General features: G+C 39.1%; 2 protein-coding genes and 1 long non-coding RNA gene across 10 annotated transcripts in view; 2 read left to right on the top strand and 1 right to left on the bottom strand.

Moving 5' to 3' along the window:
- The window catches only part of IDUA (alpha-L-iduronidase), a gene marked incomplete at its 5' end in the record, with an annotated part of 44,437 nt that overhangs the window by 13,631 nt on the left and 4,133 nt on the right, over positions 1-26,673 (bottom strand). For 2 of the 7 annotated variants that reach the window (XM_083883678.1, XM_083883680.1), the window contains one exon: positions 110-192. In XM_083883678.1, the coding sequence (XP_083739804.1) occupies positions 110-192 (83 nt within the window). Of the gene's footprint in view, positions 1-109; positions 193-1,005; positions 1,087-3,907; positions 4,100-6,011; positions 6,059-6,680; positions 7,190-26,673 lie in introns of those variants that run through there. The other 5 variants (XM_083883682.1, XM_083883683.1, XM_083883681.1 and 2 more) reach the window with 5 other exon arrangements.
- LOC310922823 lies at positions 6,191-10,128 on the top strand. The gene is made up of 5 exons (XR_014592504.1): positions 6,191-6,276; positions 7,186-7,289; positions 7,451-7,526; positions 8,395-8,502; positions 10,047-10,128. It is a non-coding gene; the product is annotated as an uncharacterized lncRNA (long non-coding RNA).
- On the top strand, positions 11,229-25,141 carry SLC26A1 (solute carrier family 26 member 1). 2 transcript variants are annotated; one of them, XM_083883676.1, is made up of 3 exons: positions 11,229-11,447; positions 18,286-18,936; positions 20,275-25,141. In XM_083883676.1, exons 1-3 carry the CDS (start codon positions 11,358-11,360, stop codon positions 21,793-21,795), a joined length of 2,262 nt encoding a protein of 753 aa, XP_083739802.1. In that variant the 5' UTR covers positions 11,229-11,357; the 3' UTR covers positions 21,796-25,141. The 2 variants fall into 2 exon arrangements, with proteins under 2 accessions (XP_083739802.1, XP_083739803.1); XM_083883677.1 differs by lacking the exon at positions 11,229-11,447 and adding an exon at positions 15,682-15,781.

Below are 26,673 nucleotides of genomic sequence, written 5' to 3'. Positions count from 1 at the left end.
AATTTTTTATCAAAATCAGCTTTGGAAAAGCTCTCTAAGAATATTCTAATGATTGTAGAATATGGACAAACAGATATACCAAGCTGTGGAGGCAGGGAGCTGCCCTTACCTGGAATCAGCTTATTTTCCCACAGACAATCCATAAGGTTATCCAAGGCAGTAAAATCATAGCGAAGTTTGCCATTCACCACTCTGAAGAACAAAGGTCATAAAAATTACAAATGTAAATGTTATAGCAAAGATAGGACTTGATTAGTAGATGAGTCAGGCTTCCTTCTCAAAATTCACATGAGACTTGGGTTCTTGGAATTGTACACAAACTTCCTTCGTCTAAAAAAAGAGGTGTTCACCATAAGTAAGTCATGTCTCTTGACCAATCCATGCTTTTTTCCTATTTCAGCAGCAACAGAAGCAATATAATGGGTCTGCTTGCTGAATTTTGATTTTTCACAGAACATTAAGATTTCTAACTCTCTGCTGAAGTAAAGTTTACATAGATTGTTTACATAACTTACTTAAGCTGTTTTTTTCAGTTTCCATTGGATTACCGACTGCTAGGCCAGCTCTTTTCACACTGCCTCATATGCACTCTTTCATAATATACTTCTAATCTGCAGTATATAATATAGATTACTTAGTAGCACTCCTTATAAATTTAAGTCTAGATGAATAATAATCATATCTTTCAATGAATGCTGAATTTATGCACACAATGTCTGTAACTTTTACCTCACTGTAAGCATTTGCTTAATATTTCTCCTGTACTCCCAGCATCTCAGGCTGCAAATCTTTCATTCAGCTTTGAATAAATGCATTCAAAGACTTAGCAACCTATGATGCATTCCTTTGTGTCAGGAAATCTTGCAGCAACATAGGTACCGAAATGTGGACATGCATAGGAATGGGAACACTGGAATTCTTTTACCCAGAGGACGAAAAACAGCATTTACAATTTATGTGATAAACTAGAAGATTTGCCTTAAATTCCTGAAAGGCTTTTCTTGCCTGGTATCCAGTAGAAACGAATACAAGATACTATGCGGGTCCATTTCCCACAACTTCTGAACTTATGGCCTGATTTAACTGAAATCTGAAAGGAACAGAGAATTTTTGTCAGTATGAAGTGCCAAACAGGAATTAACAATGAACTTCTGTTGAGAACATTCTGTTTGTGTGACTTACTGCTGTTTGGCCCAAGAAAAAGCCTTGGCCTGGTGGCCAAATTCTGGCCTCAGTACAACCTGAGCAAAAGGCTTTTTAAGCTCCCTTGACATAAGTCCAGCCCTGGTCAAGCAGCAGCACTGAGTGAAGCCTTGGCAACCCCTCTCAAAGCTGATTTCTCCAGCCATGCCAGGGCACTACAACTAATTTTTTCTGATAGAGTGCAGCCTGACCACTTCTCCTGAATTCTGGCCTGGTCTTTCCTAGGCACTTTGCCTTTATTTGGGTGGAAGGCTGTACAAGTGAACCCTAGATGCAATGCTGCTGGTATGGTGGAAGGGGGAGAGACAATCACAGTTCTTGCAACTGATTAATGGTAGCATAGCATGACAAGCAAACAGGATTAGACATGAGAAGGAAGCCATCAACAGAGCTCTTAAATCAATGCTGAGAGTCACAACTCATTTCTTTCTGTGCTTCTCCATGCATTTCTGAGCCTCTTTGATGGAGGCTCTTTCTCTGTGCTTTCTTGTCAAGGAAAGGTTTCAGTGAAGAAACTGTATTAGCAGTTCCAAATTCTCAGAGAATTAAGAAGGCCTGACAAAACTGTGTAGTGAATAAATAATTCACTTCTTCATGTGCAACACAAGACAAATCTCCAACCCAATCTAGAAGAGGAAGACAAGCCAGGCAAAGTAAGTGTAACACGGGCCATATCCACTATGCCAGCTTCACGTTATGTAACTATGCCAACTTACATGTTATGTAACAAAGCATACAATCTTAGCCCCAGCCTGGTCATACACTTTTACCAAAGACCTGAAGCAGACTTCTTATTTTTAATGTATGTCCTACTACCATGATAGAAATTGTCATGTATACGGTTACTGATGGGCTTAGGGTTCCTGCCCAAGTCAAATGGTGCAGCTGTAAAAGAAGCAAATAGTAGAAAGAAATTTATTTGCTTTAGTACACCTAGAAGTATTTTAAAAGTCACTGTTGAACTAAAGAATGGCCATTTGGAACCAGGGGGTTTTTTAGCTTAGACAGTGGTTAAAAAAAAAGTCCTATTCCAAAGTTCAAAGACAAGTATTTTTTTGCTGAAACTAGTTCTGCTCCCTCAGATGCATTAACTATTTCCAGTTGTACCCTGTGTTCTATTGAAATATTTGCTTACATGCATACTTACAGACAATGTGAGAAAGAATGATTAACTACACTGTCTTGTAAAAAGTTAATAATGCCATACAGATAAAAGCAAAGGAACTAGGGTCTTTATGACTTCAGTCTAAGGCCTACACAGCATTATGTGAAAATATATGCATAAATAAAACCTTTTCCTTGATGCCTGTACACTTAAGATGCCAGGACATTTACATTTTTCCTACTGCACCAATTAACACATTTAAAACAGAATGCCATTGCCAACCATGACTGAGTGATGGTACATGAGATCTTGTGTTATGTGTGTAGGTGTAGAGGCACTTATGTTCTTTGGCTGACCTGTCACTTTATAAGAATCTCTTCTTCCTCCCAAGTGGACCAGACAATATGCTCCCTTTAATAAAATGATTACTTGATTTACAGGATTGATACTTCCTCAGATTTTGACTTTATCCTTACCTATACTACATTTCTCATGTGAGATTGAGGCACTTTTTTTGCAGGATATAAACCGCTAAATCTGAGTTGCATGGTTGCCTGCCATGTAGTGACTGGAAGCCATGCTGTCTGTTGCACTTGAGGCACAGAAACTGGTACTATTTACAAACATTTTGCATGAATGAGATTGGCTCAACTGTCAGGCCCTTGCCAGGAGTGCTCTGAAGACAATTTTAGGACACCGAAGACCAGATCAAAACTGTTACAGGCACATGACAAGGTAAATCTGTGGTGGAGGATAAATCCACATGACATTGCCAAAGTTGTTCAAAACATCTTTCTTCATCTAGACTGTTGGTGGAACATCATATATCTATGACTGGGTTCTTGGTTGAAAGCTTACAGAATTTTACAGCCTATTTTTTGCCTGCTCCTCTTCCAATCTTTCTGTCATGATTTCTAGACACCACTGCCTTCATTTATAAACACTCAGAAGGTTATGTACTTGTCATTTCATTTGAGTGCTTGCAAGTCTGGGATTGTTGACTGTTTGCTGTCAGGTATTTTGAATGTCAAGCAGCAATCACTGTCCGGTCTGTGCCTGGCTTTCAACTGTTCCTCAGCTGGGATTCTTCTGGGAAGCTTGCCAAATAGACCTTCTTCATCTTCAGTAATTACAAAAAACTACACTAAAGCACATTTACTGGCATCCTGGCACGAAGGCCCATAGAAGCACCAGGCCTGAGGCTGCTACATTCCAGAGACTGTTGCCTGCTGGTGAGGAATCTTTTCAGTCTGTATCATGGTCTCAGTTTCAGAACCATGTACCTCTTTTGGGAGCAACAATCATGCTGTGAATATGAAGAGCAGTGATGAGTACAGAGGGGTGTCACCTGGTTGTCACAAAATCTGGTTGCTCCCTTCCTTGGAAAGGTCTGCTTTGTGGATAATCCTTTGCTGAATAAAAGGCTACAGGCCCATCTTAACAGCTTTCCACTACCTCCTATTACTAAAGTTTTTTCAAGTATGGAGGGAAATTATTCTCTGGTGCATAGGTAGCACTGGACAGCCTGCCAAAGTGTTGTAAGACACTCATGTTGTGCTTCTTATCCATGCCACTTCCAGCCGACTTCCATTCACCAACCTAATCTCTTGGGAGGGCAGAGGTAAGACAGCTTTAGCTGTTGAGACCTTGCATCAGAGCCAGATCTGCTCCAGCTAGCACAGCTGCAGACACTACTCCTTAGCCTGCAGTTATTGCTTCCCTCCCATGCCCAGCATCTGGTGCTTCTCTTCTGCCTTGCGTTGGTCCTGTCCAGGAATATAGTAGCATGCCCTGGAAAACATGTGCACACACAGACATTGGACCAAATATCTTATCAACAGAGATGAGAGAACAAAAATCACAGGCAGGGAGTGTTTCCGTTCCAGGTGATCTTCAGTCAAGTACTGAATCTCTGATAACACGTCAAGATAACTTTATCAGACTTTATTGCAATGTACTAAACTACATTTCCTGGCATAGGAAGCCTTGTGGCAGACCCCTATCAGTAGGTCACAGCCCATTTAGGAATTCAAATGTACCATGCAGGGTAACCATCAACAGAGATACTCTGTTGAAGAGAGCCTAGAATTAAGATGGCTGGGAAATACCCACACTAGAATTGTATTCATCCTCATCCTGACATTCTCACTCAGCTAGTGTGGTCTCCCTTTTGTATTTCTCGTAAACACAGTTAGCACACGCCCCAAAAGCTGACATAATCTGGCTTGCTTTCATCAATATCTGAGAACAGCCTCTTATCAGCGATTGAAGGAGAGACGGGAAGACTGACCATGATCAGAATCCGATTTTACTCAGGTTTTCCAAGAACTTATATACCATTTCAGTAAGGTTAATAATTTCTACTACAATAGCCTCTCTTTGGGCAGACTGGCAATAGTAGCAGGCTAACACCACTCCCACAGCAGCATAACCTGCTTACATACTCATTGGGAGCTTCTGCATGGAAAAATTGCTCACCTAGTTACAAACGTAGTCAAAAAGCAGGGAGAGAAAACTGACACAAGGTGTTAGCATAGGAAAGATGCAACTCACACCTGTAAAATCTTTCAGAAGGCTACTGGCCAACCTCACACTTGGAAAGTGGACTCCATGAAGGAGTCACCTAAGAAAACTCTTTCTCCATTGAAAGTTTTCTGTGTTAAAATCTTAGAGAAGCAACAGTGCAGTCTAAGAGACTACCCTGCTATGGCATTATGTAGTATCTCTGCTGAGATAATGATCATATTACATACCACTATTCATTTGACAAAGATCCTTAGCTGTGTACCAGACAATCTTTGCCCACCTCTGTGAGGGGGTTCCTGCAGTCATACACTCTTGTCCACAGTGTCCAGGTCCAGGATGTGGACCAATGGTAACACCATCACCCTTGTACTTGATAAGTGTAAATATCCATGATAATTAAATTCCCCCTGTCAAGACTAAATGAAGTGAAAACAGTTCTTGAAGTAAGTAACTACTATAAGGAGCATCTGTAGATACAGTGTCCCAAACAATTGCTTACCAGTTTTTAGAATTCATTATGCCATTTTAGGGATTGTAAAACTTCAGAACACACACAAACATCTACCCTGGAAAGTTTAGTGTCCTAAGTCAAGCTGTTCACTGGGAGCAATCAATAAACTTCCAAATGTTCCCACAACAGTAACTGTTGGGGGAACAAAAAACAGGAATCTATGCCATTTCAAATTATTGCTGCTACAAGGTCCTCTAGAAGGATTGGTCTTCAGACGGACCTGTCTTGATTTTTAGCCAGAACAGGCCGTTAAATGATCAGGGAAGCATGTAAGCTTAAGAGGAGAGCATCTACAAGATGAAGGTCAAAAGCTCTGGACAGAAAATGTCAGCAATTTTATTTTTTTCAGAAACTTGTTGTCCTCCAACTGCCTCTTACAACACAAAAGGATCCTGCCTCTTTGGTTTTTCTAATTACTTTTGCTGCTATAAGGAATGAAATTAAGTCAAGTTTAAACACCTATAAGGAATGAAATTAAGTCAGTTTAAAGGTCAGGTTTTTACAAAGACTTTGTTCGCTCCAAACCCATCGTCTACATAAGCTTCTTGTTCTGCTGAGTACTTAAAAAATCTCTGACCTCAAAAGCAGATCCTAAGGGACTGTGAGCACTACTGAAATGATACCTCAGAGTATACAAAGGGCAGAATAGCCCTCATTAGCATTCACCTTTCCAGAGGCTGAATTCTCAGCAGTTCTCTCCAGGTCTCTTCAGTGTCAACGAAAAACTCTACCGGTCTGGTATTTCGGGTTTAAGCACAAGATCATTAATAAATAACTAAGAAATCAGTAGACTCCTGGGTTATTATAAAATAAACAACATTTCACCCCCCCTGAACTGAGTGAGAGTTAAAAATACAGTACACGTTCACACTAAGGCTGCTTCTACCATGTTCTTGGCTCCACTCACTCTCACTTTCTATGATTAATACAGGTAAAGTAAATTGAAATTTACTTTCATGAAATCCCCATAATCCAAAATAACCATGATAACTTGGTATTTTTCAGACTGATGAACACTGATTGCTCCTCCCTGGTGGCCCCCAAGCAAAACACAGCCTATGCTTTCCACATGCTTTGGAGACCAAAAACCTAATTCAGAGGCTTTTTCAAACACCAAAGACTACCACACCCACACTGAATAACTCATGTATCTTACCACTTCTGTTTCTATTTATTAGCAACAATATTTTTCTGCATTTGCTTCTTAGCTCTATCATTTGTGTAAGCAGGGTTAGAAAATCTGCTTGCTTTACAATTAAGGCACAGCTTCTGCACAGATGCACAATGCTCAACACTACAGTCGGTGCTGGTTCACATTTCGCACAATTCACTCACCCTACAGCAGGAATGAGTCAGCCCAGCAGTAACGGGAGGATGCATTACAAAATCAGAGCCAGGCAGCACCCAGCCTTTGCTGATGTCACAGCTTGTCACAGTTAATCCATCCACACAACCAACCAGTGTGGCACATGCGCAAAGAGAAGGATGGATATGAATCTCTGTGACTTAAGAAACTGCTTCAAAAATGGAGAATACACCAGCTGTTATTTACTGGAAATCACTGCCTCTTCTACAAGCCAGCCAAGAGGCTGTGCATTCAGCTGAATCTTTTTATTTTTTTAAAAAACCCATAAAAATAGAATTGACTTTGATTTATAAGCATCGTAATAAGCACCTTTGCTCTTTGAAATCAGCACTATTTGAGCTTCACCTTGCAAAGCAACTCACAAAAACCTTGCTGTAATCTGGCTGAAATTCACAGGCACAGAAGTGCAAGCAAACAATGGACATTTTCAAGCTGATGCAAATCACAGCCTATGATTTTCCATTTCTTACTCAGCCTGCTTTTGTGAGCATAGTCTCAGTCCTTCTTTCAGCAGCGAGCGTGCTGTGTGTGGGGGGAAGAGAGAGGCAGACAAAGCATCAACAGCTTCCTGTGCCGAGGTGAGTTAGCCTCGGAAAATATTGTTAGACTGTTATGTCTCTTCTCCCCCCCCACACCCCTCTTCCCCATTAAAACAAATTCCAGATTTAAAAGGGGAAACAGGCTGTAAAAGCAATTTTAGGGAAAAGGTATATGCTATTTTATTATCTGACCTCTCTAGACATGTCAACATGGCCAATCAGATCACCGAGGCATGGATAATTCAGTGTTTTGAGACCATGTGATCCCTTGTTCAGGTTTGTTATGTTCAAATGCATTTGCAAAGGAAACAATTAAATAATAAGGTGAAATAGCAGAAAATGCTTTTCAGCTGATTCTTCTCTACAAATTTAAAGGCTTTGCAAGTGACTGAAAGGTTCAGTCACTGTAGACTGTATGTGAGCTGACTGCTAGAGGATACCTTTCTGATTGAGTTTGATGTATGAAACTGATTTCCTTCTGAGTAACACTTGGCTACAAGTAAAATGTTCTTTGTGGTTTGATGTTGCCCTTGATAATGGAACTCTAAATAATGTCACCTAGAAGCAAAAGTTTTGAAATGAGGTGACAGGGAGACTAAATCAATAACGAAGACTAAAGACACACAAGGAAGAGAAAACATGACCAAATGCTAAAACTAACTTTCTTTAACCACATAACTCCTTTTGGCACTGCCTGGGAAAGCCGTCACTGAACTCTTCTTCCCAAGCAGTGACAGAAGAGTTCTCTGTATGCATCCAGCATTCTAATTCAAGTACACACATTACTGCACCTTCTGAAACAAGCCTCCATAGTACATATTTGACTTACTGTTTTCATTTCACAGTTCCTCATGTTCACATATTTTTTGCTGTTTATGCTCCATCTATTATTTTGCCTGCTAGCTCTAAGAGGAAAAAAGTCCCCAAAAGTATTTGATTCCAATTATATCACAGAACACAGCTTATTTACTGTTGTGTAAACTGTAACATTGAGAGGGAATGATTGCCATCCCTGCTGCCAAATATGCAACAAGAACCAAATTCAGTAATGCTTTACTTGTGTGCTCTTGCAAGCGCTTTGGTTGCTTATGCACATACTGGAGCTGAAATTTTGCATTAATGCATCATGTGCTACTTTTACCAGGTATTTTAACTTTTTCCACCTCATGTTCTCAAAACTTGTTTCCACTTGTCAAGATGTGTACTAAGGAGCATGTAATGGACAAACCAACATGCTAAGAAAAACATGGAGGTAAATATTGAAGCTTTGAAGATTTGCAGCTAGATTTCTCAGCTGATGTATTTCTTTTATATCTAAAATACAGATAGAACATGGTGCTGGATGAAGTCCAGCAGATGCTGGATCTACTTGCATATCAGATGTAGTTTCAGGTGTACCTTTCTGTATCAGTCCTTGATTCCCCACGGGCAACTTTAGGTCTAACTTGAATATGTCATTTGTTTGCAAAACGATGCTGAGTTTCTTTTCTAACTTACTAGTGTTCAATAACTTCTGATGATGAAAAGGCACAATGAATATGCCTTCCATGTCTTGTTCTTAATCCTGAAGAACTTTTGTGATGAGTGGTTTCTGAAGTGGCTATTTCAGAACTGAGAAATGACCACTATAAGCCAGTCTGGAAAGAGCAGCTTTTTAAACGGCATGCCAGTCTCTGCTCTTCACTTTTGAATATAAAACATAATAAACCTATTAAGAAGGTAGAACTAGTCAGCTGCATTTACAGATAGTTTTCTGTGAGATGCAAACCTACAAGTCTCTACAAACTGAGATCTGATAATTCCATTTTGAACCTGGGTTTGGCATGACTATTTAGTCTAGTGGTGTATTATTAAACATAGTAGTGATAGCTTTTACATTCCATGATCTCCATATTTATGTATTACCCTCTTTCCTTCGTTCTTCCCCATCCTAAAAAAAACTTCCACTAATATGAAAACTGTCTCCCCTTTCAGTATAAAGATGCATTACATTCTGTGTTCATGAAACATGAAAATTTATTTCACAATGCAGTAAGAAATCATCTATTTTCTTTGCAACCAGAAAGAGATTTTCAATATCCAGTTAAGATTACACAAAATTTCAAGGAATGGGTGAACAAGCTTTTGAATTCCAGAGAGACTATCCTTTATATATTAAATTTGCCTCTCAGATATACCAATATCAGTAGTAACAATCATCTTCATCAATAAGCAGGCTTTGGTTCAACAGTTCTGGATGTTTGGGGATGAAACAACAGGCAGGTTTTTTAAAAAGGAGGAAAGCTCAGACATTTTACATTCAATGTAAATTTACAGCTGATGCATGTAAATTCTTCTTATATATAAGATTTATCAGCCCACTTCATGATTCATTTTAATAAAAATCCTTTTTCAAAGGACAAATCTCAGTTAGCGACCATTGACAATAATTTAAGTGTAAGGACAGTTCCACACACTTACTGCCCTAATCTCATTTAACACATTAAGAGTATTTTTTCATCTAATTGAAGTATAAAAAAATCTCTGAAACTGTTAAAAAGACTGTAAAAAGCTACATCAAGACTGCAATTCTATTTGAACTCCATACAGTGTAACTAGATCTATTAAAGCAGAAGTAACCAGCTTCTGTAATGATTTAAAGTTTATCTTTTACCTGTGATTAACACTCTACAAGACCAAGATTTTTCCAGTGCTAAGTGTTTATTTATATTATCTCACTGTAAACATTATCAGAGTGATACCAACTGGAAAAGCCCATATGCTTATCATGATGCAATTTCTAATCTATTCTTATAGAAAGCTGTGATCCTGAGGTTCTGAGCTACTGGTTGCTGATATAAAAACTACTGTGGAACTACTGCAGCTACTTTGTGCCTTTGGTAAGTGCTAATCCATTGGTTCCATTGTGCTTGTAGTGGGAAATAGAAATGGGGTTTTCATGTTGAATGACAGCCTTTAATTTTGAATATACAAATCTGCATTGAATCTTGCAGATCTCAGTTTCTCCTACAACAGAAATTACAGATTTTTTCATTTTTAAAAATTCAATAACATGACTCTGCAAATATACATGACCAGTTTAACATCACAGAACTGAGATGTGAGATGTTTCTCCTTCTATTCCTCCCTCACTGAAGTTCTGACTTTTCTTTTACATAATTTTTATCTCCTTCTTACTTCTAAAGACCAGCAAACAACTTTTTGCCCAGGGACAAAAGACAATGTTGGAACCTGGCCCCCTCTAGTTATGCTTGTGTGCCAGCCACACAGTCTTTCTGTGCCTCGCAACTCCCATCTCAGATTCTTACTGCATGGCTGTTCGCTCTTGGCTAAGAAATAGACACATCTCCTCATCCCTTAGCTTGTAGGCCAGCTGGATACAGTTCCTACAAGTCGAGTTGTGGCCTTGTGCCCAACCTGTTAATAATCTGCACTGATTAGTAACCATTAAACATTACCTATCACCTTTCTCAAGGGGAGGAGATGGATGTTTGTCACTTGGATAAGTCTGTACTTATACAAAGATCTAAGATAACTGAGAGGGAACTTGGTCATTTATATACCTTACAAGACTGAAGTAGACTTTCAACAGAAGCCTATCTTTGTCCTGCTGACCTGCCTACATTATACGATCTTTGGTTTACACAGAAGCAAAAAATGTCGTGATCTGTATGTGCTGACATGTAGAAACAGAACTCTGACCTCCAGCTCTCCCATCCTATGCACTGAGCAGAACAGGACTTATTCCAGCCTGCAAAGGACACACATCTCAAGCAAGACAGAAGTTCTACTCATCATATGCCTTGAATATGTAAAATCAAAAGCTAATGCTACATGAGGATGCATAAAACAAATCAAATCTTACACTTATGAGAAGTACCTTCAAAGGTCAGAGATGCGCTAGCCTGAACTCAGCACAATTTTTGGATCAGTGCTAGTTAATTAATAATCTTATGCATTATTTAAACTCAAATCCTCAGCTAGTGCTACATCTATATCCAGCTTTACAAAGTGATGCAAGTCACAACACAGTACCAAACAGCAAGCTCAATATTCCTTAACTACCCATTCTTACCTTGAGGAATATTTAGCTAATAATTATCCTTTATGCAAATAGAGCAATGTTTAGCTGAAGACTTCCATTCATTCCACCGTGCAAAACCAGAACTTGTATATTCCTGTCAAAAAGCTATCCAGGTAAGAGATTTGTCTCCCTTCCTGTGCCTCTGAATTCAGGTTTGTTCTTTGCCTGTTTTCAAAGGTGCAAAACTGCCTCTTTTCACTTCCTTTGCTCGCGCTGTTGTTTTTTGGTTTATCATTATATTGTTGTTCATAAATACTGCTTTTAAGGTAGACACAGGGCACAAGTTTGTAACCATACAGTCAGCTGTAAATGGTACAGCAATTCTCTTTCCTGCAACCCTTGTCCAAGAGTTCAGCTATTCGGTTAGTTTTTACTTCTATTTAAGAAAATGGCATGTACTAGGCTTATCTGTTTCTAAAAGTACAACATTGATACTGAAACTGAGAGCATTTTCTTAGTGCTTAAGTACAAAAGAGTGTTTCCAAAATATTGTCCTTACTGCATGTAGTAAACAGATGCCACAGAAGATGCACAGCAAGATGCCACACAAAACAACAGGAAAAAACCATGAGAATAGACTATCAATTTGGTTCTCTCTGTGACAGCTTAATATGGCTAAACAATGTCCAGCAAAACTACAGGACAGAAAACAGAGCTTAGTATTTAACTTTGCGAATGATGACCAGGGTCTTGAAAAGCTATCTTGAAAGACCTTTTATTTTTTTAAATAACAGACTTTCCCTTTTAAACAGCTACTTTCCCAAAAGCAAGAAATCTGATTTTCAGGAATGTTTTCTGAATCTACAGGAAAGGCTTTTTTAGTGGTCATGTCCTAGGATCCCCCAGAAGAATAATGCTGTCTTGCCTTCAAGAGCATGTCGATAGTTAGATCAGCATGTTCTGGAATCCTTGAACAAAACCTGTCTTTGCAGAATGAGTGAAACTACTTAATCACGTATTTGCATATATGATCATTCCCAAAGATAATCTTGATGGGCCAGCCTTAACAACAAGTGCTGGCTGACTGCATGAGTTCCACTGTAGCCTGCTGATCAGCTCTGGGATAGTTACCTCTAAGTGGCTGTCACCTTACTCACTGGGATATGGAAGTGAGAATCCTTGGGAAAACAAGATTGAATCACAACTGCTGGTCAATGCGGGCATTTAACAAAGAGCCTAACTTGCTCGGAAAATCCTAAACCAATTTACAGTTGAAAATAAAAATTGTGAATTTGAGATTTTAATTAGAAATACACAAATCTAAAAGACTCTCAGAATAAATCTCTCTTTAGTACAGCAGTTTAACTTGTTGAGGACGTGACCTGGCTTTCCTCACTTGTAGAAACCACTAAGTTGGAATGCTATTTCCTCTTTCACGTTTGAATTAGTATAACACAGAAACTCAACACAAAAATGCTTTGAAGCAACCCCAATACAGTGAAAAAACTAATGAAGCCTATCAAGTTTCACATGATTTTCCTAAAAGGTATTGCCACGTTCTGTGCCTGTAGTTTGACAGCTTTCTAGGTCAGTGTATAAATAAATGATTTTGGTTGCTGGTACCTTGCTTAAGTCTGCTTCCAAGTATGTCTTAGTTCTAAAGATGAAAATACAATAGCTAATGCAAGATAGAGAGAAACAATTATCTCACTTGTTTTGTTTTAGCACCTGATGACTTCTAAAACTTTTAGGTTACACTGACATATCTAAGCAATCCTGCAAAACAAAAGCAGATTAATAAATCAAAGCGGTAGGTGCTAAAGCAGTATTGCCTTATATTATATGCAGCTCAGGCAAATTTATTTCAGACTAGCCAGTTCTCACAAACTAAATGTACTCTCCACCTGTTCAAATAATGTACAAAGCACCAATTGCTGGCTGAGGTTTTTATGCCACCATAAAGGGTCAAAGTGCACTGGGGCATAGTTTATAGGTATCTTCCCCTGAAAAAAATCCAGTTTGCAAGAATAACACACCCCCGTACATTGAGTCTATGCACTGTGAGGCTAACCAAGGAGTTTTTTCAAAATTGGGTCATTGTCAAACCACAACAGTAACACAATCATAGCCACTAGAGCCAAGAAAGATTTCTCATATGAAAGATGAGTAACATGAAGAATTTAACTCAACATTTGTGTTTCCAATCAAATGTTTAACTAGACTGATGTTTCTCATGTTTTTCAGTGAGTTATGCAACAAATAAACACAAAACCCACCCCAACCACATTAGTTTTTAGTGGATTTTTCATAGTTCAAACATGGAGAAGACAGCAAATATCACTTGGCTCAAACTCTTTAAATGGCTCTATCCTGACTTACATTTGAAATCACTATTTCAGCAAGTGAAGAACTATACTACAGAGCTGTGATACTGTCAGACTTCTGTTCTAAATAAAGCATTTAAAATATCTCAGGACAGGAAGACAGGCCCATCCTCACTACTTCCTCCTGGGCTTTACAGAGATATAGCTTCAATTTTTTTGGTGGACAATCCAAGATGGGGAGGCAAAACAATGAAAAGAATAAAGCTTTTGGGGTTTACGCTGTTTCACAAAGATCAACTCATCATTCAGCATGGTTATATATGCAGCAGCAGAAACTACCTGCCGAAGAATCTGCAAAGAGAAATCCCACATGAACATATTGTGATGAATGTTTCTTCCCCTGCAGAGAGATTTTGTCAGGTCACAGGCATGATGAAAAGACAGGAAGAAAGGTGGGACTAAGGCCAGCTGGAAAGTCAGCAGTTTGTCTGGCTTGAATGGTTCTTCCCCTCGTTTCTCTTTTCCACAAAATAAACTGAGTCAATGTATTTAACTTGAAAGAATGAGTGGTTCAGACAAGGTTCTGCTCAACTGCTTTTGCTAATATGGTCAAGGGAAACTTGAGAAAACTTCACTGTGAAGATTCCAAAGACAAAAGTACAATTGGAAATAACCAAAAACTACTTTCTGTGGTAATTATATGAATGTTACACATATACATGTATGTGCACACAAGTAAACTTCCACTTGTTTAAAACAAATTCAGTTTAAACAAATTGAGTTCCAATACTGAAGTCAAAAGCAATGAACTAACGTGTTTCATGCTATGTGTTGCTTCATCTGTGCAGCCCTGTTAAGAACAGCTCTTTCAGCAAATGACGACTTGAATAAAATGCAAACATTATGTTCTGTGGAGGTCTGGAGGAAGAAAGGGAGGAATAGTGGCTTTCTATTGGTTAGCATGGCCTAAACTGAAAATGGGTCATTTCGTGAATCAGTAAAGGAATCCACTTACTGACTCCCCTAGGGGTCCTGCATACTACTCAAGTATTACCACTTCAGAAGGATGGTGTTGTATCTCAGTGCCAGAATCAGAAGGTTGGAGTCCTCATATGCACCACAGCAGACAGATCTCCTCTCCTGCATTCTGTCTTTGGAGATGGCAAGAACATTGGAAGCTCCAAGCTCTGCTAGGCTGCATAAATGTACAGGGGACAGCACACATGTGGTGGAATCCCATTTCCTTCAGATGAAGCAATGAGTTACAGGCATCACAGCCTGACAATCATTGGGTTACACAACTGAAAAATAGGCTGCTGATAACAACGCCCCTTCCCTTATTTGGTGTGGCTTTACTGCATTCTAAAAGCAACAAGGAAATTTTAAACATTAACAGTTCCTGGATACCAATCTAGGTTGACAGCTGACTGCTTAACAGCTACCGCATCCATTTGACATGGAATCTGAAAGCATCTATAGTAAAATAAAGAGTTACTTACAGGAAGGAAACTTTTATTCTCAGGAATAAAAAAAAGAATTGAAGCTTGAACACAGAAGATACCTAGTTTACTATACTATCTTTCTTTGGGGGGTGGGAGGGGGCGGGGAGGGGAAGGAAGGCTTGGCTGCTCTTTACAAAAAAATATTATTCCAATTATCCAGTAAGGCAGTATAGCTTATTACTAAGCTATCATTCAAACACAAGATCTCTTTACAGATTTCCAAAGAAATTATGTTTGAATTATCTTATGTATTAAAAATCACTATTATCCCTCAGGGAGCTGCACAAACAATACACACATCTGAACTGTAATTCTTCTTGGTTTTGTTTTTGTTTGGTTTGGAGTTTTTTGTTTTGTTTTTGGTTGTTTTTGTTGTTGTTGTTTTTTGTAAACACTACATTACTTTCGGGTAAATTGTGTGAGATTAGAGAGAGGCAGACACTAACTATGCAATTAAATATATGAGCCTAGTGTACAGAAGCTCATGCAATCTTTTTTATGTAGCCTATAAAAAGCACTCATTGGATATTGAACTGCCCACTAGCTTTTACGTATGTAGAGCAAGGGCACAATACTTATTTCCTGCCTGGCTGAATTCACTTGGCTGTAAAAAGTGAGTGGAATTTGAATAAGGACTTGCTGTCCTCATGCACAAGTCTCTCATTCTCCAAAGCAGTCTAGGTAAGACAGGAAGTACTGGGATTTTGCCTTTTAAAAATTAGTGGGTTTGTTACAGTTGCTAGTATTATGTATTTGCTAAACTTTATTCATATGCTCTTAAGTACTTCACCTAGTGTTGCAACTTAATCTTTTCTGTCACCTTTGCTTTCCAACAAAGACCTATTTTCCTGTCCAAGCAGATCTTGGCTAGCATAACTATGCAGCACATTAGAGTCTACAGTAAACTCAGTATTGATAAAAAATATACATGGATCTTTATAAATAATGACATTAAATTACATTGTAATTAGTGTTTCCTTATGATGGAAATAAACCTTACAAACACAAAGAAATGTATATAATGGGAGCTAAAAATGTGTTTATGTAATTGGGATGGATAAAACTCTACTGATTTTTTAAAATGTATTTAGACTACCATGCAGGTCCTTTTCAATTTGAACAATCAGTTCCACACAGTTCTAACAAGAATCTCTCCTCTGCCTTCTACGAAGTTATAAATTACCTATAACACCTGAATATCCTGCTTTGAATTGTGGTTAAACTTTGCATAGTCTTACAAATCATGCTGTATCACTTATCTGTATGCTGTATCATAATACCTGGGAACTTGTTTAAAGGTTCTGCACTAGTTACAGATATATATCTTCTAATTGTTTTCAATCTGCTGGCAAAACATAATTATTAAAATCTTGAAAACTCTTTCTAAGCAAGATAGACAAAAGACTTTGTAATAAGCCACTCTCTATTTGGACTGCTCCAGGTCAAATGCTTACAGGCTACTGATAATCTGTTCTTTTGCTTTTCAATTATGTTTCCAGTTGGACTCGTTAACACTTTTTTCTATATTTGGAATTCTATACCTTAACAGGCTCTTACCAAACATTAACAAATCAAAATGCTCTTCTTAACAACAAAAAAACCCCGTGAAATCTACAGAGAATTCTCGCAGTAGCATCTAAACTGTCCAGTAACTATTAAAAACATTAAAATTTACCAAGAGAATACTGTGCCAGTAAGTTTACTTCAAGTTTTATGAAACTGATGCATACAGAGTCTGTCTCTAAACACTGAAAGAGGAAAGAAACAGCTTTTACTTCTAAGTGAAGACAAGCTTTGACACTACTGCAATGTCAGTCCTGGCACCAAGCAGCTCTGATGCAGAGATCCTGGCTGTTAATGACACTGGGAAAGGCTAAAAGTTCTGCATACTGTTGTATTAGCACCTACAATCTTCATCTAAATCAGTATGAGGCACTCCTTACCTCCCACTACTCATATATGGGCATCCTCACGTGAAAGTCTCCTTCTCTCCACTGCTAACCAGAAAAGATTTCTCACTTGGCATAGTCTGACATTTTCCACCTCTGCGTTCTTTTTTTTTTTTTTTTTTTTTTTTTTTTGCTGTATAAGTTAGGGCACTTGCATGTTTTGCCTCTTACTCATGCTCCCCTCCCCACCCATCCCAAAATTACTTATAAATGCACTAAGCTAATTTCAATTTAATTTGACAATTGAGTAAAAATGCAGAGGTCTAGTTTGCTGACAACAGTTGTGTCCATTAAGGCAAGAGTTATCAAAAGCACCCTCATCAGAGGAATAAAAATAATCCCAGCCATCACATATCAGAAAATAATCAGGAGAACCATAGGAAACACTGCTATGTTTGTTCTGCTGTACACATAATTATTTCTTATATCTCATTACTAGGGAAGAAAGTTAGGTAACGACAGGTTTAAACCTGAAAATATTAACTTATAATTAGTATAATAATAAATTATAAAAAATAATAAGGGTGTAGCACTCTTCCGACATGGTAACATGATGGTGCTCAGTCTGTATGTCGCCAGTGTGGTGGTATTTGTGAGTAAATATTTATTACCAGAAGCTGCACATCAAAACAAGCTACAATTCAACAAGTTCACGTTACGTAGCACCTACAAAAAATCCATCAAGGGTTTGTGTACACATCTTTTAGTCAGTGCAAGACTAAACTGTTGCTCTCCAGAAAATTCTGCTTTACAGGTCCTACTAGCTACATTTTTCTCCTCTGCACTGATGACAACTACAGTGACAGATCTTCATCCCCCATGAGAGTTACTAATCAATGATTACAGGATGTACTCACTATACAGAAACACTACAACCTACCTCACTAGCACATTTTATTTCACATCATCACATGCTGCCTCTGGTCACAAAGACCTCAATGATAGAACATTTAGAACAGATGATGGAAATCTCTGTCACACAAAAAGATGACTAATTTAAGCCCATTTTTCTGTGTTAGAACAAACTGGATTCAACTGAGAGTACTCCTTAATGTGTACAAGAAAGGGCAGATTTATTTCTTAACCTTATGCATCACTGGATCCCTGTGAGAGTGTTCTTGTTGCGATGATGCCTCCTTAAAAGCAAAATCTAGTGACAAGCTTTTAGTCTTAAGCAACTGTGCTAAAAAAACTTTTATGAATTGCAACCTGAGAGAGGTTTTCTTCACTTTGCAGGAACATATAAACGAAGTAAACGCTGTGGAAATGGAAAGACCACTTGAGGCTACCAGAATGGAAAACAACACCTCATCCTGTTTTCTCATGGAAAGAAAGACTCATGTCAAGGTTAACAGGAAAGAAGTCATGCTAGCTAAGCTCAGAAAGAGTTGTTCCTGCACACCACAGAAGCTGAAGACCTTTTTTATGGACTTCTTTCCCGTTTTACGATGGCTTCCCAAGTACAAATGCAAAGAGTACATTTGGGGGGATGTTATGTCTGGGTTAGTGATTGGGATCATTTTGGTGCCTCAAGCAATTGCATACTCACTGCTGGCAGGTCTGAAGCCCATTTACAGCCTTTACACATCATTCTTTGCCAACATTATCTATTTCTTAATGGGCACATCCCGTCACGTCTCAGTTGGCATTTTCAGCTTGATAAGCTTATTGGTGGGGCAAGTTGTGGACCGAGAACTTCTCTTGGCTGGGTTTGACTTGAATGATGATGCCCCAGCAGCCTCGGGTGATGTCCCTCTGCAGAATGACAATCTGTCCAACACAACTGCCTTCAACCTTACCATTGTGGGGATAAATGCCCAGTGTGGGAAAGAGTGCTACGCTATTGGCATTGCTACAGCCTTGACATTCATGGCTGGAGTGTATCAGGTAAGTAAGTGGTTGATGACATCCAGAGGCAAGGTATGAAGTTCCTAAAGCTTTTTTGCATGACCTAAGCTTTGGCTTGACTGTCTTTCAATGAGACACATCATCAGTTCATCTCAATGTACCTTAGACTGTTTTCTCCAGGAAACTCAGGTGACTCAGAGACAGCATGAGGCAGGCAGTTTTCTTAGTTGCTAGCAAACACAGATAAAAAAGAGTCTTCTGAAAGACCATTAACATTGTTTTGATACTCTTCTGCTTTTTGTCCTTGTTGCTGTCATGGGACAATGGGGTCCAACACAGATATAGGTAATTCCCAGGTGACTGTGTACTTAACAATGAAGAAATAATTCTGTTTCCCTAGATATTTTAATAGAGGTGTACATCTACTCAACTACTTCTACAGGTTCAGAATGCACAGCTCAGTGTTTTGCTAGGGGGTGCTATGTTCTACCAAACTGCTGTCCAAAAGATAATTCAAAGAAAGGACAAGAGGAGAAACAGATTGACTAGCCTACTTATCAGATAATGGCTGTGCTGGACTCCTTGACATTTGTCAACTTGACACGTGCTGCCATCACAAGGACATCAAGATAGCATAGAAGAAAGCATCATGAACTTATCCACTAACCTGTGTGTGTGTATATATAAATATATGAATGCAGAAAGAGCTAGCTATCTTCCTGATGTAGTAAAAAATTTCAGGTCACATATATGAACAAAAAAAAATGCCCTTGTATTTTCCAAAGCCATCTAAGGAAGGAGAAATAACTAGTTAAGGACAGAATTGTGGAGTTTGTGAGCTGTTCTGCCACTTCTGATCTTAGGCATGCCACAAAGGCCATCAGCACTCCATTTTCCCTTCTGTCCACAGGGCTAAAATTAAAAGCTATTTATTACAAAAGCTAAAGTAGGGATCTTATTTGTTCAAGTTTTGTTTACAAAGAAAAGGCCATACATTTTATCTTTATTCACTTTAAAACAGAAAAAAGAAAATTGACTTTGGTATAACAGAAGTATTTTGCACCCACTGTTCTTTTGCTTGGGGAATAAAAATCAAGCAAGTCACTTCAGTGGAGTCACTTCAGACAAATGTTTGACTGACCACCCTGTCTCAAACTCTTGGATTTGTAGCATTCCTCAACAGTAAAAAAAGTCACTAAAAAAGCAGACTGGAAAACAAAAAAGGAAAATACCTAAAGGATAATTAAAGGATAATTCAAGATTGAAATAGCCAAATGCTATTGGCCTCCAGCTAGTTCTCCCCCATCAGTACCTACATATTTGCAGCAATGGTTACAGCTCACGGTTTGGTGTTTTTTTCTTCTTCTGTTTCCTTAGGTTCTAATGGGGATCTTCCGCCTGGGTTTTGTATCAATGTACCTATCCGAGTCCGTACTAGATGGCTTTGCAACTGGTGCTTCCTTAACCATTTTAACAGCTCAAGTGAAGTATCTGATTGGAATAAAAATCCCACGTAGTCAAGGCCATGGGATGCTTGTTATCACTTGGATCAACATTTTCCGGAACATTTCTCAGGCTAACCTTTGTGATGTTATCACAAGTACCATTTGTATTGTGGTGCTGGTCACTGCTAAGGAACTCGGAGATCGGTATAAGCATAAACTGAAATTTCCTCTTCCCACAGAGCTGGTAGTTATTGTTGTGGCAACATTGGTATCACACTATGGTAAGTTAAATGAAGTGTATGCATCCAGTGTTTCTGGAGCTATTCCAACAGGATTTATCCCTCCAAAGGTACCAGAGTTCAACTTAATGCTCCGAGTTGCTCTAGATGCTTTGCCTCTTGCCATAGTCAGTTTTGTCTTCACTGTATCCCTTTCCGAAATGTTTGCAAAGAAATATGCTTACACCATCCGAGCCAATCAGGAAATGTTTGCTGTGGGGTTCTGCAACATCATTCCTTCTTTCTTCCACTCTTTTGCAACCAGTGCAGCTCTGGCAAAAACACTAGTCAAAACATCTACAGGCTGCCAGACTCAAATCTCTGGAGTAATTAGTGCAATGGTGGTTTTGCTGGTGCTGCTCTTCCTGGCACCTCTCTTCTACTCCTTGCAGAAGTGTGTCCTGGCTTGTATTATCATTGTCAGCCTTCGGGGTGCCCTGAGGAAGTTCCGAGATGTGCCAGCACGGTACCATGTGAATAAGGTGGACACACTTGTTTGGGTAGTCACTATGTCTGCCTCTGCCTTGATCAGCACAGAAATAGGGCTGTTGGTTGGCATTGTTTTCTCCATGCTGTGCATCATTTTTAGAACCCAGCGGCCACGGACAGCCCTGCTTGGCCAGATTCAAGACACAACCTTTTATGAGGATGACTTAGAATACGAAAATCTCTCTACTGTTCCAAAGGTCAAAATATTTCGATTTGAGGCCCCACTTTACTATGCAAATAGAAACTACTTCTTAAAGTCTCTGTACAGATTGACCAATTTAGATCCTAACGTAGAAGCTGCTAGGAGGAAGAAATATGAGAAGAAGGAAAAGCAGCATCTGAAAAAGGGAAATCACAGAACTGCTAATGGATTGGGCATCAGAGAAACCACTTTGCAACTAGTTCCTAAGCAAATTGATTTCCAAGCCCTTGTTGTAGATTGCTCTTCCATCTCATTTTTGGACACCACTGGAGTTAATACTTTAAAGGAAATCCTGAAAGACTACAAGAATTTAAACATTTCAGTTCTCCTGGCTTGCTGCAATCCCTCAGTGATAGACTCTCTGAAAAGAGGGGGTTACTTTGGAAAGGATTTTGGATGTATGCAGGAAATGCTATTCTATAGTATACACAATGCTGTGCTGTTTGCAAAAGACCAAAAGCTTCCAGCAGACTGCTCAGTTTAACCCTTGTGTCTTCCTTGGTGATTCACTACATAGTGACAGATGGAGAGGGGTTGCTTGCAACAAGTAAATTACTGGACACAGTGTTGGCTGTGTAAAGCCATTCCCTCCAAAGAGTTCCACTTTATGTAATATGCCACACAGAGCAGCCACTTAGGGAGGCAGTCCAGGACAAGCATGGAGAGGTTAGACTACCATCTTCATTTTAAAATGCAGGCAAAGGCAGTTTGGGATTGATTTGCCCATCATACCACGATCATTTGTGACACAGCATGGATATCAGGGGACTGACTGTGTGGTGGAAGGCCTGCCCAGTGTTGCTCTCCCAGTGATTTAATGGCTGGTTTGTGTTAAGAAGGCTAAGCCACTCCCATGAAAATGCAATCAATGTGGCATTCTGGACACATAATGGTTGAAACTGTGGCTTGCAAGGCCCTGCCCCTTCCAGTCATTCTAGGTGTACACCTAAACAAGTCCCCACTGCTTGCATAAAAATAAAATGTATAAAATATAGCGGAATGCAGAATATCTCTCTGCCTTGATCATACGAGCTTAATAGCATAACCTGCCACAGGAGAAGAATCTATGAGCCATACAGGTTCCTCTCAAAATCACCATTTCCAAAAATTGCTGGCTTTGGAGTCACAAGAGTCACCTGTTCTATTGGACTTAATCTGTCGTAATTAGTCACTGAAGGTTGTGATGCCCCTAATCATGCTAGAAGAAATATGACTCTGATGCACAATTTTGTTACTAGTAAAAGGATAAACAGGATTAAGAAAAATTAATGCTTTAACTGGCAGCTACCCAGCTAGTTGTACCATCCTGTAAAATAAGTTGCCTCTGGTGGGCAGATGCAACTCTAATTCAGGGATACATAAGGACCATCAAACATAAAACCTCAGAGCTGTGATGCAGCACATCATTATCTTCCTACAAATGCCTGCCTGGGTTCAAAGAGAAACAGGAGAAAATAAGTGTAGGGTGGGAAGGTAAATCTTTGAGTTTTCTTGAAGGGGATTGATGCATCAGTCAGAACTGCCTGGCTGGTCTTCTCTGATGCAATGCTAATGAAGTATTACAAGTAACATATATGGGTCAAGTAAACGGAGTAATGCTTTGTAACTTATGTATCCCTCTATGCTGAAAAACTTTCACCACTGTTTGTACATACTAGAGATGTTGTAGGGCTCTGTTCGGCATTTGGCTTTTTTTCATATCATATTAATCTTTGATTTGAGGTCTACTAGACCATGTTTTCTGGGGCTGGTTACTTTCTATAATAATTTGTATTAACTGCTGTTCATTATGCTTTATGTTATCAGTTGTACTGTTGTATATGCACGTTCTCTCTTCACAAATAAGAGACTTGGATTTTGTTATAACATAGTATTCACTGTTCTGGCCCATGGCATGGGCAGAATATACTGTTTCATATTCAAGTCTATAATTACCTGCACAGAAGATAAGACAGCTGTGCTTGCTCTCTCTCCTTTTACATGTCAGGTTCACACATCACCAAGCAGGGAAGGAAGTTCTATCACAGCTGTGCCTCTCACAACTAACAGACCCTAGAAACAGGTTCCATATATGCAGAAGCCATTTCTTTACTGTTCCATTTAAAAAAAAAAGTAAAGTCAACACATCATATGACTTGCTCATTTCAACTTTTTAGGTCACTAAATGAAAGAACAGTCAAACTAAGGTTCTCCAGCTGTCCCAGAGCCTGTCTCACTCCCAGAAACAAGTATTTTCTTAGAGGAAAAGTAGCACACTTCCAAAAGACCAAAAGTATCTTCACAAGGTCTACAACCAGCACAGTATTAGGTTATTCAGTGCTGACATTTTCAAGCACTCATTACACAAGAAGCCTATCAGTTGCACACTCTTAGTACTGCTGAAGCAGCAAAATCTGACAAAAACCTCTGACATAAGATTAAAGGATTGACCATTAGCAGCATTTTCCTGTCATAAAACAATCCACATCATTATTTGAATTGCTGACTTGGTATGATTAGCTTTTTTCTATTCCAAAATGAAGTGAGCAGGACCTTGCTTTGTACCTGCTTTTATTTGCAACCATTCTTTGATCAGGGAATACCTCCTTTAAGGTCCTGTTTAAGCCTAACAAGGCAAATAGGCCTTTAAGAGTTACTGCCAGACGGAGTATCAATATAGACACCCTTGGGCCACCGTGCTAAAGCAAGTTGTCATTGGAAGTCAAAACATCCTACCAATATACACTTTTTTTAGCTTTATGGATCCAGCTACCAATACAGAACACAAGGAAAAAAATGCAAAGATACACTTAATTCTATATTAATCTCATTTTAAAAGACAAAAAATAAGAAAGAAGTTCCAATGGAATGTGTATCTTTGCAAGACTCTCTGGAGAATAATGAAAAGGATAAGAAAGTAAGAGCGGAAAGTCTCTTTTTCACCGTATTTATTTTAACTGTGATACCAAAGGATACCTAAGAAAAGAAACTTTACACATAAGAGAGAAGGTAAACTTTAGAATTTATACTATGAAGAAAGAAACTATTGGCCAGAAGAAACAGTAAGAACAATTTCCTGTTTTGGTTTTACTGGCAGAGCTGGCTCACAATCAACTGTGCGGGATATTGTCAAACACAGCATGGAAACAGCTTCAGTGCTATGATGTAGGGATGCTGGCAGACTGTGAATTATTTCTAATGAGTATGTATAAGGCAAGTAAAAGAGCAAGCCCTTTTCTGGTACATCTACATTTGCTATACTGAGTTAAACTAAGATAAAAGATATGAAGATTGAAAATTAACAAAAATTGCTGATTCTCTTCTCTCCTAATCTACCAGAAATTACCTGCAACGTCTTGGAGAGGAGCTGGGGATAGATAGGCTTGTAATTCCAACTAGGTTAATACTAATATTGAAATAAAAACTGTTATATGCATTTTAGGAAATGTTATATGCTTCATGCAGGTTGACTATATTTTTGTTCACTGTGCTGCCTTGTGATTTACCATGTATCATGTCTCAAAGAGATTTTAGTACTGCTACATAAGAATGGGAAAGGATTCTTAACTTGTGGACTGTGTGTGTCCCTCGGAACTGGGCAAAGAGCTGGAATCTTCAGCTCAACATGTCGTGTCTTGTTGACTAGTGAAGCATGGCCAAAATGTGTGGTTTAAGTGTCAAAATAGCTCTATTTACTGGCACTGGTAACCAGCAATCTGGGAACTGTCCAGCCCATGAAAAACACCCTGGATTTCCCCACAATCATGAATATTCCTGTATCACAAGACTAAGACCAAGAGACAAATGTGTGCCATTGGTTGGAGAATAAAACTAGGAATTCTTGGAAAACAGTTTGCCTTGTGGTATCCTTTCACAGGTGGGGAAATAACGATGAAGAGGGGGGTTTGCTGTACTAGAAAAAATTAAAATAAAGGGATGCACTTCGTATTGGGGGATTAGAAAATGTAATGAGAAAGACCACTACAGAAGGGAGAAGGGCAAGGTGGCAGTCTTTTATTTGAGCACATCTATTTCTTGGTAAAAACATTTATGGCACTTTTTTAACAGACAGCAGCAACTGTGAAAAAAAGCAAAGCCTCTATCTGTTAGACTTCCACAGAGGTCCTCTGTTTTTTCTAAGTGCTCTTCTTCAGTCAAGTGCCCATCTCCACATTCCAGGGAGTGTTCTTTACTCATCAACTTCATGACGTAATACAGTTCTGCTCTCAGATGGATGCACTCAAAACCTCTTTACATCCTTCTGGAAATCACTGGTTCAGGAAGGGATTTACACATGCACAAAATTAGGCATCAGCACTGAATTTCTCTGCTCAGACTTGCATTCCTGCTCCTGTTGTTTTTTTCAGTCCCAATGTTTGTCTGCAGGCTCCATGCTCCTCCCCCTTCCAAAACTGCTGACACTTAGTCGACTGCTTTTCCTCCCACAACTTAAAAGTCTTCTTGTCCTTGACAAATGCACTTTTTTTTTTTCAAAATGAGACGTTTTAGCTTGGTTCTAAACAGTAGGAGTTTCTAATTTCTACATGTCAAAGACGGGCTAAAGATTGAGGCTAGTAGGTTAGAATCCTATCTTTGAGACACCAGAGCTTTTTCAGGGCCTTCTTCATCGATTGCTGTTTCCATGGTCCTAGAATTTTGATTGTGTCAAAGATTGTGTCCCACTTTTTTTAAAAGACCCAGTGGCTCAGTCCCCACAAAGGCTGAGCAGAATCCATGACAGATGCATTCCTCTTCCTCAGTCATGTGGAAAGCCCAATTCAACACAATTGCACAGCTAAGGGAGGCTACCAAAAGGGATTCTGGGCTCCAAGCACAGATGTGGCTACTTTCTTTCCAAAGGTACTCATTGGTTTTCCTAATTGGGTCCCAGAATCCTGGGTCCCAATCTATCTCCTAGGAGAAATCTCTAGGACAGGGATTTGGAAGTGGTGAGTAGTAACAATTGTCCTTGATACTGGTTCACTCCAAGAGTACATATTCCACAGTCCAGTAAGAGAGGGAGACACACACAGGAAAGGATGGTTAGTAGAAATTTCCAAAGGGAAAGATGAGAGTGAGGAGCTGATACCTGCTATACTCATGGATGGACTAACAAACAGAGGTCACCCTGGAGTACTGATGCAATACTTACCTGTGTGCAGGACTTATGACCATCTTCCTAAAAAGCTGACATACACAAGCACACTTTAATATTGAGGAAAAAAAATTCTGTTCCTAATGCACACTTGGAAACTCTCTACTCCTCTGCTCACACACCATTTTTAGAGTCTGAGCTCTCCTTCCCTGTTGCTTCCCCAAAGTGATAAATTCCCATTCCTCTGTGTTTGGGATAATAGATGCAACAATGATGTGGATCATAAAT

The sequence above is a fragment of the Zosterops lateralis genome, assembly GCF_965231275.1.
Source record: "Zosterops lateralis genome assembly, chromosome: Z".
NCBI classification, from domain to species: Eukaryota; Metazoa; Chordata; class Aves; order Passeriformes; family Zosteropidae; genus Zosterops; species Zosterops lateralis.
Note: the sequence above shows the minus strand (reverse complement) of the source record. Positions and strands in the feature narration are given on the sequence as shown.